At 38.1% G+C, this 18,280-nt stretch overlaps 1 protein-coding gene across 7 annotated transcripts in view; it reads left to right on the forward strand.

The window, feature by feature from the left end:
- Window positions 1–18,280, forward strand: part of PIK3C2A (phosphatidylinositol-4-phosphate 3-kinase catalytic subunit type 2 alpha) — a 170,102-nt gene that overhangs the window by 84,738 nt on the left and 67,084 nt on the right. For all 7 annotated transcript variants that reach the window (XM_013055870.2, XM_013055869.2, XM_004752065.3 and 4 more), the window contains one exon: window positions 6,774–7,908. In XM_013055870.2, coding sequence (XP_012911324.1) covers window positions 6,838–7,908 — 1,071 coding nt within the window. In that variant the 5' untranslated portion in view covers window positions 6,774–6,837. The remainder of the gene's footprint in view (window positions 1–6,773; window positions 7,909–18,280) is intronic.

Genomic DNA, 18,280 nt, shown 5'->3' on the forward strand with positions numbered 1-18,280 from the left:
GTCTGAGAACATGAGCAGGGGGAGCGTTAGGCAGAGGGCAAAGCAGGCTCCCAGCTGAATCCAGGACCCTGGGATCAAAACCTGGGCCGAAGGTAGACACTTAACTGAGCTACTCAGGTGTCCCAAATTTAGTTGACTCATTAATAAATAAACTCTTTTAGTCCGCTTTTTTTAAATTTCTTTGCTTGTTGCAGAATTTGAGCTTCTCTTTGATAAAAAGAACAGTGTCTTAAGTTCCTAGTCATGGAGGCATTCACTCAACAACTACAGTAGAGTAGAAGAGGATGAGTAAAATCTGAATTCATGCCCTCAAAGAAATGATAAATTTGCTAGTCATGTGATAATAAATTAACTAATAAATTGGCACATGTTATAACTAAATAGCATTAATTGCTTCATGATAGAATTAAACAATAAAATTTATTAATGCAGAATGAGGTAACTAGCCTTGAGGAAGAAAGTTGGTATTTATGAAGGATAAGGTATGTTTAGACACTTATTCTAGGTAACTGTGAACATAAAAATATAGTAAATTAGCAGTGCCTGGATTTGAGTTCTCTCACCACTTGCTAACTACTATGAACTTGGGCAGATTATATAATTTGTATGAAGTTTTTTTGTTTGTATACTGGAGATAATAGTAGCTACTTAGTTTATGAGGATTAAATTAGTTAATACATTGCTTTAAGCAGTGTTTTTGGCACTTAGTGTTTATGTATCTATGCAAACAACGTATATTGGTGTATGTCTGTAGATTTATGTATAGAGATATGTAGATATTTGCTACAGTTTTAAATATTTTCCATGGTTACTGTAGTGTTAGTTATTTCATTTATTTATTTATTTATTTATTTATTAAAGATGTTATTCATTTATTTGACAGAGAGGCAGAGATCACAAGCAGGCAGAGAGGCAGGCAGAGAGAGGGGGGAAAGTAGGCTCCCTGCCAAGCAGAGAACCCAATGTGAGGCTCGATCCCAGGACCCTGAGACATGACCTGAGCCGAAGGCAGAGGCTTTAACCCACTGAACCAACCAGCCACCCCAATAATTTTATTTTTAATGGTGGCATAGTATTCAGTTCCATAGGGGTGCCATTATTTAATTTTCTTTGAGATTCATTTTCACTTTATTTTTTTAATTTATTATTATTTAAGATTTATTTATTTGACTCAGCGCAAGAGAGCATGCACGCATGAGCACAAGCAGGGGTGAGCAGCAGGCAGAGGAAGAGGCAGAAGCACCCTGCTGAGCAGAGAGCTCAATGCAGGACTGGATCCCAGGACCCTGGGATCATGACCTGAGCAGAAGGCAGATACTTAATTGACTGAGCCACCCAGGCGCCCCTCATTTTCATTTTAGATGAGAAATATTTTCATTGTTGAACTCAAATGATTTTTTTCTCTATTTTTTTTTTTTACTTACCTTTAATTTCAAGATCACAAAGTATTTAGATGGGTAGCAGTACTGGCTTGTTTTATTTCTTATTTCTGAGATCTAAATTTAAATTTTAAATGAATGTCTACCAAAGAAGCCAAGAGCTTTTAAATTAATTCTTTTGGGTCTGCAAATGGTATCCCAAAGTTTAACTGAATAGTTTAATTGCCCTCTTTTGAAGAATTTAAAGTAGCTACAGCCTTGTGATTATCACTGGGTTACTCAGTGTTGGGAAATTTTGGCAGATGGTATACAGTCATCATTCAGAAACTAGTTATATTGTCTTTTCCAGCTTGAATTAGAACATTAGCCTTGAAGTTTGCATTTTGAATTAGCATGTGCAAAATTGTATCCTGCTAAATGTTTGTCATCAAATGACGTTTTGTTTAAAAAAATTAATGGAGCATGTTACTATGGCAGCCTCAGAAAAAAATAGCTGAAGCACTGGGTTACTTTTGGACAACCTTTTAAGTCCTTTATTACCTTTGGGTATACATGCATGATAATCTTTTGGAAAGCTAAAATATGGTAAATCATCCATTAATAGCTTACTTTTACTACTTAGAGTTGAATTTACTTTAGCAAATTCTGCTTGGGGTTAATACTGGGGATAGGGCAAGCAAATAAAGTGATGTGAAAAAATGCCATATTCACTGTTAAAATATTTTTCACACTATTTTATACCTTTGTCAGTAAATAAAAGGTAACATTAATATGAAATAATTTCGAATAAGTGTGCTCTTTTGAGTAAACTATCTCAAGCTCACTTTAAAAAATCCTGATTCTCTCTTTCAGAACAATGTCCTATCATTACCAAATATGGTGGCCAGGAAAATGGTTAAATAAATTACCAATATGCCTGTGGAAGGTGAATTGCAGTTCAGTATTTGCTTCCCTTTGCAAAATGTTGTTTTGTTCTAATTCATCTGATTTTGTGAAAAATACACCATGTTGTGGTATTCAGTAACAGGCAGTTGAACTTTCTCTCATATATTCCAGTCATGTGCCATCTGAAATTTCTTCTTCAAAGCTGTCTGATAGCTCTTACTCCCTTCTTTAAAACACATATTCATTAGGGGTGCCTGGGTGCTCAGTGGGTTGGGCCTCTGTCTTCAGCTGGGGTCATGATCTATCTCAGGGTCCTGGGATCGAGCCCCACATCGGGCTCTCTGCTCAGCGTAGAGCCTGCTTCCCCCTCTCCCTCTGCCTGCCTCCCTGCCTACTTGTGAACTCTGTCAAATAAATAAATAAATAATCTTAAAAAAAAAAAAAACCCACATGTTCATTAAGGCCCATATTTATTAAGCTGGGTGCTTTTAAATGTAGGGAAGAAAGAACAAAGTAGGTCTCTGCACTTAAGCTTATTCAATACTATCGGGTAGACATACAGGTTACAGATTCTGTATAAAGAGATTTTTTAGTTATTATGGGAGAAAGTAATTTTAAACCAGCTTAAGCAGAGGAATTTATTGGCTTACATAAATGAAAAGACTGGTCTTGGACATGGGTTGGATCCCGACACTTAATGTAATATCCAGAATCTATTCCATTTTATTTATCATAGCTTTGCTCTCTTCTGGTTTGAATCTGTTCTCGGGCAGCATCTCCTTCAGTGAGTAGTGGCAAAGATGGCCACAGCGATGCCAGACTTAAATCCCATAAATTTAGCAGCTTCAGTGATAGGCTTCCTTTCCAAATAGTTTCAGAAGTCTTGGGATTAACTCTAAGTGGCCAGACAGGTCCTCTGATGTGGTTGTGGGTGGGAGGACTAAGGATGTTGGAGCCCTATTTGAACTAGATGTAACAAAACAGAGATGACAGTATTCCAAAAAGGAAGTTATAATTTCTACTATCAGAAGAAAGGATATTGATGAGGCAAAAACAGCATAAAGTCTATGAAAATTAAGATAGAAGTTTTATATGAGCTGAAAAGATAGTTTCTAAGAGGAGCTGCTTAAGAAAAGTTTCAGGTGTCTGTATTTGCACTGGGCCCTGAAGGACAATTATAATTTTTCCAAGGCAGAATGAATAAAGAAAGGACTTTCTAGGTCACTCACTTGAAAATTTTGGCAGTGAAAAAAGAATATTAAAATGAAAGCTACTGGAGTCTAAAGAGGAATGTTAAGATTTTTTTCCACCTCAGTGTGTATAAAACTTGAGCATTTTTATGGCAGAGGAGCAGAACCAAGTAAGAGAAAATAATGCAGAGGAGGCAATCACTGATAAGTAGGGGAATTCAGGGGGATTAAGGATATAAAAGGATATAAAAGGAAAGGATTTAGGAAGGAAAAGGGAACTGTGGTGGCTGTGGTGGCTGTGAAAGTTAAGATGGAAATTTGCTGTTAAATTGGTAATTGGCTTTTGCTTTCTGAAAGTGAGAAGGAAAGATTGACCAGTTATCTGTTGCTATGTACTAAGCCATTCATTCCAAAATGATTTTGTGGGTTAGCAATTTGGCTTGAACTCAGGGTAGGTGGTTTTTTCTGCTGTCTTGTCTTGGGTCAGTAATGTGGATGTGGCCATTTGGACTGTGGATGATAAGGTGGTAGCTTTGCTCGTATTTGCTGGTTGGTGATGACTGTTGACTGGACCTTTTTCTCCTAGTGCTCTCTCATTGACTATGAGCCTTCCCATGGCAGTGGCTGCACTGAAAAAAGGAAGAGATGAAGCAGTCAGGCTCTCATGAACTTGGAACTCCCACAGTGTCACTTCTTTTATATTGTATTGGACAAAGCAAATCACACAGAGAACTAGACTTCCACCCTTTATGGGAGGAGAAGCGAAGTAACTTTATAAAGGGGAAGTGTGTGCTGAAGTGGGAGGAATTTGTACCTCTTCTTCCCCATCCAACATTTTGTGAAAATTTTCAGTCATGCGGCCAAGTTGAAAGGAATTCAAAGTGAATACCCATATGCTTACCAACTAGATTGTTCTATTAATATTTTCCTGTACTTGCTTTAGCACATGTTTATCCATCTATCCCTCTCTCAGCTAATTAACTTATATTACTTTTTGTTGAATTTCAGAGTAAATAGTAGATGTCAGTTTTTTCCTCTACGTAGTCTGTATATATTTAGTAAAAGTCAGTATCTTTACAGTTTTTCTTGATGAGATGTTTGCGTACAATGAAGTATACAAATTTAAGTGTGCCTTGTGCCTAGTTTTGCAGTCTACCACAGAAGGGAAAAATATGGAAAAGCTTTTCAGTGAAATGCCTCAGAAGTTCAACTATAGGGACGCCTGGGTGGCTCAGTTGGTTAAGCAGCTGCCTTCGGCTCAGGTCATGATCCCAGCATCCTGGGATCGAGTCCCACATCGGGCTCCTTGCTCCGCTGGGAGCCTGCTTTCTCCCTCTGACTCTGCCTTTCACTCTGTCTGCCTGTGCTCGCTCTCGCTCTCCCTCTGAAAAATAAATAAAATATTTAAAAAAAAAAAAGAAGTTCAACTATAGTTGTATAAAAAGACTTGCAAAGGATGTCTTCCTTGAATATCTCTTTATGTCCTCATCACTAGTAATTTTTTCATTTAGTTTTACCTCAGCATTTTGGATTTTCATTTGTTTTACATTAATCTGAAATCACTTTGAGTGTTTCCTTACCTCCTATCATTAAACTTATATTTTGTATATACTATAGACAAGCACTGTGCTAGAAAAAGGATGTAAGTAAGAGCTCCCTTGATTTCTTTTTTTTTTTTTTAATATTTTATTTATTTGACAGGCAGAGATCACAAGTAGACAGAGAGGCAGGCAGAGAGGGGGGATGGGAAGCAGGCTCCCCGCCGAGCAGAGAGCCAGATATGGGGCTCGATCCCAAGACCCTGGGATCATGACCTCAGCTGAAAGCAGAGGCTTTAACCCACTGAGCCACCAGGCGCCCGCTCCCTTGATTTCTAGGTGTTCAAACTAGGTGAATCTCAAATCAGTTTAGATTAATAATAGATGTGATTTATTTAATGCTTATGCTCAAGGTGAATAATAAGCACTTTTCAGTTGAATTGTTTCATTTAATCCTTCTAATTTAGGAGATAGATACTTTCTCATTTTAAAAGTTAGGAAACTGGGGCATTAAAGCCTTTGCCTTCGGCTCAGATCATGATCCCAGGGTCCTCTGCTCAGCGGGGAGCTTGCTTCCTCCCCTCTCTCTGCCTGCCTCTGCCTACTTGTGATTTCTGTCTGTGAAATAAATAAATAAAATATTGTTTTAAAAAAGTTAGGAAACTAAGGCATGTGGGAAAGTTTTCACTTCCCCAAGTTCTTACAGCTTCATAAATCAAGCTGATGTGACTCCAGACCCATAATTAATCCCTGATTCGTATTGATAAGAAAAGCAAGAAATGTGCCCTGTTACACAGTAGCTAACTAACCCTTTAACTGGTTATTTTGCTTCATACAGTAATTTTGATCTGAACTATGTTTATCTTAAGTAGAAGACTACGGATTTTTATGAACTAACTGATGAGATAGTTTAATAAACTATTTCTTATAGCTTATGAATAGATATTTTAGCAATTTAAAAAGGAAGAATTTTAAGATTATAACTCTTTTCTTAAACTCTGTGCCCAGTATGGGGCTTAGTGAGATCAAGAGTTGCATACTCCACCAGTTGAGCCAGCCAGATACCCCAGTATTACAACTAATGATTTAACTTCAGATAACCCAATAGAAGTGTGGTCAAAACTGACAAATTCAGCCATAATTTAACCTTTGAGAGGAGTATTGCAACTTCTTGTAGCTGTAATACTCTTATTTTTCTGATCTTTGTTACATTATACATTAATAGTTATAGAATACTATAACCCCTTAATCAATTTTTCATATGTATTTTGATAATAGTTCCTTGATTTTATTGATTAGATATTGAGTACTTTTATTGTTAATTGGCTTATGAGTAATTTAACAAATAGCAAAAGATTGAGACCATTTGAACTTGCTATTTGCATAACAGTAAGCCCTATTCAAACTCTTGGCAATATGTGACTAGCCCTTAAGTTGTTTTGTGCCAAGAGTCCTGCGGAAAGTGCCATTGGTTAACAGCAGCCACTGAGACACCTAAAATGAAAGGTTCTTAAGTTCATTTACAGTGCTAGCTTTCCTGTTAGGTCAGGGAATGAGGTAAAGTCATGTATGACTAACATATCCCTTAACCCAGCATTGTGTAGATATTTTTAAAATGTTCCTTCACCCAGATGTCCCACAACTGTTCATTTTATTTTATTTGGTTGTTTTTGTGTAAGTGGCTTTAAATCCTAAATCATATGAGGTAGGTTACAAACAAAATAAATCTATTTGTGTTTTTAAAAAATCTAATTGAGGTTTATGTTTATTTTTATGTATAGGTCTTGCCATCTTGGAAGCTACAAGAAAAAATATATTAGGGAAGGTTTGGTCTTTTAAGTGGACATGGCTCAGATATCCAGCAATAATGGATTTAAACAGTGTTCATCACATTTGGAACCAACAAGAACAAAAGAAGTGGACAAAGAAGAAGCATTACAGATGGAAGCAGAAGCTTTAGCAAAACTGCAAAAGGATAGACGAGTGACTGATCATCAGAGAGGCTTTGAGTTGTCAAGCAACACCAGACAAAAAGCACAAGTTTATAACAAACAGGATTATGATCTCATGGTGTTTCCTGAATCTGATACCCAAAAAAGAGCAGTAGATATTGATGTAGAAAAGCTTACCCAAGCTGAACTTGAGAAACTATTGCTGGATGACAGTTTCGAAACTAGGAAAACACCTGTCTTGCCAGTTACTCCTGTTCTGAGCCCTTCATTTTCAACACAGGTCTATCTTAGACCTACTATTCAGAGAGGACAGTGGCCACCTGGATTATCTGGGCCTTCCACTTACACTTTACCTTCTATTTATCAGTCAACTTATAGCAGTAAACAGACTGTATTCCAAAATGGCTTCAATCCAAGAATGCCTGCTTTTCCATCCACAGAACCTATATATTTAACTTTCCCAGGACAGTCTCCATATTTTTCATACCCTTTGACACCTGCCACGCCCTTTCATCCACAGGGAAGCTTACCTGTCTATCGTCCAGTAGTCAGTCCTGACATGGCAAAGCTGTTTGACAAAATAGCTAGTACATCAGAATTTTTAAAAAATGGAAAAGCAAGGACTGATTTGGAGATCACAGATCCAAAAGCAACAGTCAACACTCTACAGGTATCTCCAAAGTCTGAAGATATAAGTAAATTTGACTGGTTAGACTTGGATCCCCTAAGTAAACCTAAGGTGGACAATGTAGAGGTATTAGATCATGAAGAAGAGAAAAGTATTCCAGGTTTACTGGCAGAGGATCCTTGGGATGCTGTTCTTCTTGAAGAGCGATCACCAACAAGTGGTCACCTTGAAAGTAAGGTGAATGGAAAATCTCCTTCTGGGGCAACAGTAACAAGAAGCCAGTCTTTAAATATTCGAACAACTCAGTTTACAAAAGTCCAGGGCCAAGTATCTCAGGTATAGTCTTTTCTTACTAACTTCTCAAACTTAGTAGTATAACACAGAATTCACGTTAAGTATATAATTTATTAGGTAAAAGAACTGTTTCTCATTTTGAATCTAGTTTCTTTATTCTTAAATGTGCTGTGAATCTTAGATTGTATGGGAAAGAATTAAATGTGTTTAGGTCAATTGAATAATTAGTTGCTATTAATATTTTTAATAGGATTATAAATTTAAAAACCTAATCAAGGAACTGGCTGTCACTGATAAGTTCTTATTTAAGATAATTTTTATGTCTCTCCCTGTCCTCTCATTATACATGGTCCTTCTTTCTCTTCCTTATCTCTTTAATTTTTCAGGGTAAACAAGGAATTTTGGGTTTTAACCCCATTATGGAAATTTTCCCATATATTATTTTGTTGATTTTAACTGTGAATGAATGAATGAATGGAAGAGCAAGAGGAAGGGAAGTAAAAGCCAATGAAGTCTCTCTTTAAACACCTATATTGATAAAAGTCAAGAATGGAACTATAGCCTATGTGGTGTAGTTGCCGAATTCATATCATCTTACTATCTGTAAAATTAGTTAAGGGTAGCTGGGAAAGGATGTCTTCCTTAGAAGAGAGGCAGCAGGGTTTAGACTTCTCCTTTCAAAATACAGTATATCATTACAGATTTCTATTTTGCTCCTATATCTATGGATCTTGGGAATATTTAAGCCTCATTCTCCCCTTAATGTGAATTATAGCATTTGGCTAATTAGATCAGCCCTTAACTACTCTTTAGGTGCTGGTAACCAACTAGCCTTTAGGGAAGGAGAAGTGAATTTTTTTTTTTTTTTTAAAGATTTTATTTATTTGCCAGAGAAAGAGCAACCAAGCGAGCATCAGGTAGAGGGAGAAGCAGACTCCTGGCTGAGCAGGAATCTTGATGCGGGACTCGATCACAGGACCCAGGGATCATGACCCAAGTCAAAGGCAGACATTTAACTGACTGAGCCATCCAGGCATCCTGCAAATTTTTATTTTTATTTTTTTAATTCAGTTAGGGTTGCCTGAGTGGCTCAGTCAGTTGAGCATCTGCCTTCAACTGAGGTCATGATCCTGGGGTCCTGGGATGGAGCCCCTAGTCATGCTCCTTGCTTGGTGGGGAGCCTGCTCCTTCTTCCTCTGCCTGCCATTTCCCCTGCTTGTGCTTACTCTCTCTTTCTGTTGAATAAATGGATAAAATCTTTAAAAAAAAATTTTAAAATTTTAAATTCAATTAGCCCACACATAGTACACCATTAGTTTCAGATGTCGTGTTCAATAATTTATCAGTTGCTCCTCACATCACGTGCCTTAATGCCTATTATCCAGTTACCCCATCCCTTCACCCACGAATAATCGAATTTTGCATGATTTTGGATGGGTGTATCTTGAATTGTGACTTTGAAAAGCCATTTTGGAGAAAGAAGCAGGTAGTAAGGAAGCTTAGGAAAAAAGATGAGGACATTATCAGAAGAAAGAGGAAAATCTTAATTTCCTCTTTTTTGCCAGATATAGTGTTTTATAAATGTATTTTGACTACAGCTCACACTAAGAATATGTTAAGCTCTTTTAAGTTTTTCAATATTTATAAATTCAGTCACATAATCTCTTTATACTTTAAAAAATCGCAAGTTAATTATACTTTTTAAATTGGAATCCTAAATACAGTGTCAAATTATTTTCTTTTAATATCTCTATCATTTTGTTGTGGTTTTTGTTTTTACAAAATAGCAGTCATTTTCTAAAGTATTTAAAAGGAGAAGGGGAAACTTTAAGCCATGAGTCATCCAATAAAAAAAAAAAGCAGGGGCGGAGGGGGAATATACCTAGAAGAGGAGTTGCTGGTAATTCTGTTTAGCTTTTTGAGGCATTACCAAACTTCTTTCCATAGTGGTTGCACCATTTTACATCCCACCAGCAATGTTTGAGAGTTCCGGTTTCTTCACATCCTTGCCAGTACTGTTATTTTCCATTTTTTAGATTAAGCCATCCTGATGGATAGGAAGCATACCATTGTGGTTTTGATTTACATTTCCTGATTAATGATGAGCATCTTTTCATGTGCTTAATTGGCCATTTGTATATCATTTTTGGAGAAATGTCTGTTTAAATCATTTGCTCATTCTACAAATTAGATTGGTTTTAGCAACTTTATTCATAATAGTCCCAAATTGGAAATAACCCCAATTAACTGATAAATGGGTAAACCAAAGTGTTATGTTCATACAGTGGAATATTGCCTACAAAAAAAGAGTGAAGTCCTAGTATATATAATAGCATAAATGAAAGAAGCAAGATAGAAAAGACCATGTATTGTATGATTCATTTTATATCATATGTCCAGAGAAGGCAAATCCAGAGAGAAAGGAAGCAGACCAGTATTTTCCAGGGGTGTGGGAAGGTAGGAATGAAGATGATTGCTTAGTAGGTGCAGGGGTTTGGGGGGTGATGAAAATGTTCTAGAATTAGACCATTTCAGGGTGCCTGGGTGGCTCAGTGGGTTAAGCCTCTGCCTTCGGCTCAGGGCGTGATCCCAGAGCCCCCCATGGCATCAGGCTTCCTGCTCAGCAGGGAACCTGCTTCCTCCTCTCTCTCTGCCTGCCTCTCTGCGTACTTGTGATCTCTCTCTATCAAATAAATAAATAAAATCTTAAAAAAAAAAAAAAAGGAATTAGACCATTTCAGTGTTCTTATCATAGTGGTGGTGACCACACAACAACATTGTGAATGTACTGAAAGCCAGTGAATTGCACGTTTTTAAATAGTTAAAACAGCCTATCCTGCTCAGGTCTGGTCACTGCCGGATTCACATTTCAGTCAGTGTTCCAGCAGAGAGATCCCTCCCCAAGTGTGGGTCTTCTTTTTATGGGTGAAGCATGAGGGATTAGGGATTTCAGCTGTTTTCAGGAATTGTTTGGGAAGGGCAGCTGCCTAGAACTTACAGATCTCAGGAACTGTGGAAAGTTGCAGTGTCTGCTATCAGAGAAAAGGAAGCTGCTAGTCTTGTAGGGAGCTAAGTGTAGGCTTAGTCCTCCCACTGGTAGACAGAAAGCCCTTGATTGTCCATGCAATTCTGAATGAGCATCCAAGTCACTTTGAAATAATCCTGCTCCTTGCATCACACCTTTGTATGTATGTATTCACGTCTCTACAATATATGCATTATGACCACAATACATAGATTATATTGAATTTAATAAAATATTTATAAATGACTGGTTTATTTCATTATCTGTCTCAAATTCTAACTTTCTCAGGATTGGAAAGTCATTTATCCTAAAGGAAACATTATTCCAGCTCAGCAAGAAGCCTGCTTCTTCCTGTCCTCCCTGCTTGTGCTTTCTGTTGCTTTCTCTGTTCCTATCTCTCAGATAAATAAATTCTTCAAAAAAAAAGAATTAACTAGGCTTCTAAGCATCAGTTTTAACAGAAACCTGTTAGATTTTGCTTTAAGTATGGGGTGGGCACCTAGGTGGCTCAGTCAAGTTGAGTGTCTTACCCTTGATCTCAGCTCAGGTCTTGATCTCAGAGTCATGAGTTTGAGGCCCAATTTGGGCTCCATGCTGGGTGTGGAGCCTATGTTAAAAAAAAAAAAGTTTCAGTATGGGGTGGGGGTTAAGGATCAAGGAGTAAGCAAACTGTATGAGAAACATGAGTGCTAATAAGCGAGGTAAGCAAAAATAACATGACTTGAACAGCTGAGCACTCAGATGGGAGCTTGATTTCTAGAATGTATGTATCAACAGCTTTACTAAATGGCACTATTTCTGTATTGAGGGGGCTTAGGCTACCTGCCCAGTCTTAAAGGAGTCTAACTGCAGCCTGGCTGAGGAATGCAGTTGTTAATCATTTCATTATTAAAATCCCATTTAGTGGGCGCCTGGGTGGCTCAGTGGGTTAAGCTGCTGCCTTTGGCTCGGGTCATGATCCCAGGGTCCTGGGATCGAGTCCCGCATCGGGCTCTCTGCTCAGCAGGGAGCCTGCTTCCCTCTCTCTCTCTCTGCCTGCCTCTCCATCTACTTGTGATTTCTCTCTGTCAAATAAATAAATAAAATCTTTAAAAAAAAAACAAAATCCCATTTAGGGCGCCTGGGTGGCTCAGTGGGTTAAGCCGCTTCCTTCCGCTCAGGTCATGATCTCAGGGTCCTGGGATCGAGTCCCGCATCGGGCTCTCTGCTCAGCAGGGAGCCTGCTTCCTCCTCTCTCTCTGGCTGCCTCTCTGCCTACTTATGATCTCTCTCTGTCAAATAAATAAAATCTTTAAAAAAATTACTAAAATCCCATTTAATAATTTTGTTTGAGCACCACATTCAAAGAGGGACCACTGGCAAACTAGGGTATGTCTTAAAAAGAGACATCTGCAGTTTTCAGGAGCTAGAAGCTAAGTCTTTTAAGGAACCATTGAAAAGATTGGAAATGTTTTGCTTGAAGAAGATTTTTTTTTTTATTTTTTGAAGAGAATATTAATTGAAGATAAGTCACTTCGTGGATCTGAGTTTCTTCATCTGTGAAATAAAGATGGTTATGTTGCGGGATCGTTGAGTGTGACAAGAATTCTTGAGATGTTTGGTGCAGCTTGGTTTATTTAATTAGAATGGGGATAGGACCCCTGGGCAAAAAAGAGCTTAACTTGTATGAAACTGGTGGTTATATGCTTAGTGCTCAAGGGGGAGGGGATGTGCAGGGAGTATTAAATCATTAGATGTCTTTGAATTTCTACTCATAAAACTACTTTCATAATATTTCTATGGTGCTTATCATTCAGTTTGATATTATTTATTGGTGAGATTTACATGAGACTCTTTTTTTTTTTTAAAGATTTTATTTACTTATTTGACAGAGAGAGAGATCACAAGTAGGCAGAGAGTCAAGCAGAGAGAGAAGGGGAAGCAGGCTCCCTGCTGAGCAGAGAGCCCGATGCGGGGCTCGATCCCACGACACTGAGATCAAGACCTGAGCCGAAGGCAGTGGCTTAATCCACTGAGCCACCCAGGCGCCCCTACATGAGACTCTTGAAGAATATAGCAACCTTTTTGAAACTGCAGGCTATCGGTAAGCCTTCTGGGCTAAAGGTGAACATTTTTTTGTTTCTGTCCCTTATCAGTTAAACTGGATGAGTTCTGGGATACATTTCCGGAGTAATACTTAAAGTTTGGAAAGTTCCCATGCAAGAGGAACTGGACTTTTTTCTTTCTCTGAAAGTTTTGTATTTTGAGGGCACCTGGGTTGCTCAGAGGGTTAAGCATCTGCCTTCAGCTCAGGTCGTGATCCCAGAGTCCTGGGATCAAGTCCCGAATTGGCCTCCTTGCTCATCAGGAAGTCTGCTGCTCCGTCTACTCTTCCCTCCTGCTTATGATCTCTCTTACTCTCTCTCAAATAAGTAAAATCTTTTTTTTTCTTTTTTAAGATTTTACTTATTTATTTTACAGAGAGAGAGATCACAAGCAGGCAGAGAGGCAGGCAGAGAGAGAGGAGGAAGCCGGCTCCCTGCTGAGCAGAGAGCCTGATGCAGGGCTCGATCCCAGAACCCTGACATCATGACCTGAACCGAAGGCATCGGCTTAACCCACTGAGCCACCCAGGCGCCCCTCAAATAAGTAAAATCTTAAAAAAAAAATAATAAAGTTTTGTAGTGTGGATATAGTTTCTCAAACCAATTCAGGAAGTAGGATAACTGAAAATCATGGTATTGTAAAAAAGATGAAATAGTGATATACTAAATTTCACAGTATATCAAGTATATTACCTTTGTGCTATAGTAAGTAGCATTTTTGTGCTAGATTTTAACAGATAAGTGGCAGCAGGTTCTGAAAGTTTTATAAAAAGGTTAAAATTAAGCAAATCCTATTTATATCTTTTGATGTGAATTGAGAAATTCAAGTTAGTAACTTAATTTTAAAGTCCATTGTTCCAGAAGATAGAACAAGGACCGATGAGGAAGAAAATTGAAGGAGGCAGATAATATAGTTAAATATTGACTGTAGGAGGCACCTGGGTGGCTCAGTGGGTTAAAGCCTTTGCCTTCAGCCCAGGTCATGATCCCAGGGTCCTGGGATCGAGCCCCGCATCGGGCTCTCTGCTCAGTGCAGAGCCTGCTTCTCTCTCTCTCTCTCTCTCTGCCTACCTCTCTGCCTACTTATGTTCTCTGTCAAATAAATAAATAAAATCTTAAAAAAAAAAGTTAAAAAAAAATAAAATAAATATTGACTGTAGAACTTATAAGTAGTCATTTAATAATGATGGTTTCTAGCAGGTTATTTTAACACTTTTCCCTTATAGTCATATCTTGGAGGGGATAGCAGTGCGTATTCTTTATAATTACTTTACATGCTGAAGTATTCATTTCCTCTAAGAATTTATGCTTTGTGGTAAAAGAGTATTTTTCTTACTCAGCAAGCTTACTTCCTGTTTCCTTTTAGTGTCTTTTGTTCATAATCTAAAGGCTTTGGTTCAAATTTTTGTGACCAATACCAGGAAAAGGCAGCATAGAATTTAAAATTTGTCTTATGGCAACTTAAGTTTAAATCAGACTTTCAGTTAATAGCTATAAATTTAGCTATTTTGAGCAGATTGCAAAGATTTTAGTAATCAAATTATTTTCATAGAACTGGCTTTGCAAAGTTCTATGGGTTTTAGTTCTTTCTAAAAGTTAACTATATTAACATTATAAGCATTTATATACCCCATTGGCAGAATCTCTATCATTAATTTTAAACAAGGAGAAATTTTTTTTTTTTTTAAGATTTTAGTTATTTCATAGGGTGGTGGGGGGCAGAGGGAGAGGAGAATCCCAAGCACACTCCACACTGAAGTTTGAAGCATGTTTTGGGGCTTGATCTATAACCCTGAGATCATGATCTGCGCCAAAATCAAAAGTCACATGCTCAACTGACTGAACCACCCACGTGCCCCCAAGTAAGAGGGAATACTGAACAACATGATTTTCATTGTCTAGCTGATCGTAGTAAACTATTTCAATAGCTTAGTGAAGTATTTTTTTAAAACTATTTAAAAATTCATATAAAGAAGTGATTAACTTTGTTCCAAATAGTGACTGTTATAGACATATAATATTTACACACACATAACACTTAAAGTATATTTATTGAAAATTTAGGGGGCTCCTGAGTGGCTCAGTCATGAGCCTGCCTTTAGCTCTGGTCATCACAGGGTCCTGGGATTGAGCCCGGCATCGGGCTCCCTGCTCAGCAGAAAGCCTGCTTCTCCCTCTCCTACTCCCCCTGCTTGTGTTCCCTCTCTAAACCATGTCTCTCTGTCAAATAAAATCTTCTAAAAAAGAAAATTTGGTGTTGTGTTCAGTCTAATTTCTGGGACAATCTGGCATGAACCTTGCATCTGTGTAGGTGTAAAGCTTTCCCATTCTTAAAACTGTTTTGAAAAGTATATACTGGTAGAGTTTTGTGCATTATTTCAAACCTTCATCACTTTCTTTAATCCACCCTTTCCACCTCCTCTGGTGGATGACCTTAACTACTTTTTTTTTTTTTTAAACTAGTGAGGTTAGGACCATTTTTTGTATGCATTTGCCCACCTCAGATTTGCCTCATCTTTCTGGTTTGGTTGGGGGAGCTATTCTTTCACTTTTTCAAAACTTAATTCTTCCACCTCTTTTCTTGTTTTTGTCTCCCCAGATTATTTTCTACCATTACTCTTTATTTTGTTTTGTTTTGTTTTTAAAGATTTTATTTATTTATTTGAGAGAGAGACAGTGAGAGAGAGCATGAGCGAGGAGAAGTTCAGAGGGAGAAGCAGACTCCCCGTGGAGCTGGGAGCCTGATGCAGGACTCGATCCCGGGACTCCGGGATCATGACCTGAGCCGAAAGCAGTTGTCCAACCAACTGAGTCACCCAGGCGTCCCCCATTACTCTTTAAAGAAGAATTTGTAGTTACTGCCTTTACAGTCTCCTGTTTTCATTGTATTGCAGAAACTTGTTTCTGGTAATATGAATACTAATTGCCAATCTAGTGAGCAGAATCATTGTCCAACTCTTTTGCTTCATTTAAAACAGCTGACTGCATCCTTTCCTTGAAACTTCTTTTCTGTGCTCTAGTTAAATCTACTTCCTAGTTTCTTTCCTGTAATCCTCCTTTTTCTTTGTCTAGCTTCTAAACATAGGCTTTTCTCCAAGGTTTTGCTCTTGTTGTCTTTAATATCTCTTACCTTTACTCTCTTGGTTGGTGCTTAATTTTGAAGCTCCAAGTTAGGTTGAAAGCTACTGCTCTACATTCCTGCAGTGATATGACTCCTTGGTTCTCTGTGGTTGAGATGCTCTGATAGTTAATTTTATGTGTCCCTTTGATTGTGCTCAGACATTTGGTCAAACATTAATCTGGGGTTGTCTGAGGGTGTTTCTGGATGAGATTAATATTTGAATCAATAGACTGAGTAAAGGCAGATTGCCCTCCCTATTGTGGGTGGACCTCATCCAACCAGTTCGATGCCTGAATAAAACAAAGCACCCTGACCCTACTTCTAATGAGGGGAAATTCCTCCAGCCTGACTGCCTTTGAGCTGGAACTTGGGTTTTTTTCCTGCCTTTGGACTCCCAACTGAAATATCAGCTCTTTCTGGGTCTTGAGCCTGCTGGACTAAGATGAAAACTATACCATTATCTCCGGGGTCTCCAGCTTGCCAACTGACAGACCTGTCAGTTTCTATAATTACAGGAGCCAATGCTTTATAGTAAATCTCTTTACAAATTATATATGTGGGATATTGCTCCCTCACTGATCTTGATGGATGCCTACAGCCATTAGCAGAGAGAAATTTCCCAGTAGAAAATAGCAGAAATTAAATGATCCTCAAATCTGTGCCTTTAGCTCTGGAATAGGATACTTCTAGATGGTAACCAACTACATGGATTTACAAACCTAAACTTTCTTACTAGAGAACTCCCTGTCTTCCCCCCCACAGACCTTTCTTACTTCTGTATATTAGATAATAGCATTAGCAATTTTTTGTCTCTTTCATTTGTTGAAAAATATTTGAGGATACAGTGTGTGGGTTACAGATGAATCATTCACAGACCTAATCCTTAAAGAACTTGGTTTAGAAGGAGAGACATTGTATGTGCATATAACTGTAGTACAAAATAGAAAGCCTTGAATGCTACATAAAGGTTTGCGCAAGATCAAGGGAGAAAAGAGGTTATTTGATGCCTAGGTTGATTGGAATTAAAGGGAGGGATTGGGGGCAAAAGTTGAGGGAATAGTGTAAAATGTTAAAAAAAAAAATAAATTGTTCCAGGAAGAATGGAGAAAAACAAAAACCCTAAATGTTACTATATGAGGTGACACATTGGCAGTTCAGCTGTTTTTCACTTGTAAGAACAAAATGAAAACAGAACATTTTGAGTTAACTTTTTAGGTGGTGTTTTTATCTTGATGTATGACTAGAGAGATAGTTGTAGTCTGTTTCTGTCACTGTCAGTTGAAACTTATATAGAATATTGCAGAAATTAAATGATCTGTGTGATCTATGATCTATAATCTTCTTGAAAGGAAAGACCTAATTCATGAAAGGTACTCTGAATAGTACAATTTTTTTGGGTTAAAAAAAAATCTATAAATGCCACTAAGGAGATTCAAAATCTGTTAATAAGTAAAACATGAAAAAGAATTAAAGGGGACGCCTGGGTGGCTCAGTTGGTTAAGCAGCTGCCTTTGGCTCAGGTTATGATCCCAGCATCCTGGGATCGAGTCCCACATCGGGCTCCTTGCTCCGCAGGGAGCCTGCTTCTCCCTCTGACTCTGCCTTCCACTCTGTCTGCCTGTGCTCGCTCTCGCTCTCTCTCTGACAAATAAATAAATAAAATCTTAAAAAAAAAAAGAATTAAAGAAGGAAAGATGATTATTGGGTCATGCAAAAGTATACGTTTTCTATATAGCATTGCTCCTGCAAAGGTCATAATATTGTTTTTCTCATTATGTTTTTAAGTTTTTTTTAGGGAGGCCTTTTTGAGAGGTGAGAATGGCAGAGTGATTAAGCATGTGATTCTGAAGCTAAGCTGCCTGGTTTGAAATCTTAACTCTGATTGTATTAGCTGTGTGACCTTGTGTTAATTAACTTTTCTGTGCCTCATTGTAAAATGGGGATTATACTACCCATCTACAAAAGCTTTGTAAGTGGGATGCTTGGGTGGCTCAGTTGGTTGGACGACTGCCTTCGGCTCAGGTCATGATCCTGGAGTCCCAGGATGGAATCCCACATTGGGCTCCCAGCTCCATGGGGAGTCTGCTTCTCCCTCTGACCTTCTCTGCACTCATGCTCTCTCTCACTGTCTCTCTCTCTCAAATAAATAAATAAAATCTTAAAAAAAAAAAAAAAGCTTTGTAA

This window comes from Mustela putorius, unplaced genomic scaffold, assembly GCF_011764305.1.
Source record: "Mustela putorius furo isolate JIRA1106 unplaced genomic scaffold, ASM1176430v1.1 tig00003859_pilon_pilon_pilon, whole genome shotgun sequence".
Classification (NCBI taxonomy): Eukaryota; Metazoa; Chordata; class Mammalia; order Carnivora; family Mustelidae; genus Mustela; species Mustela putorius.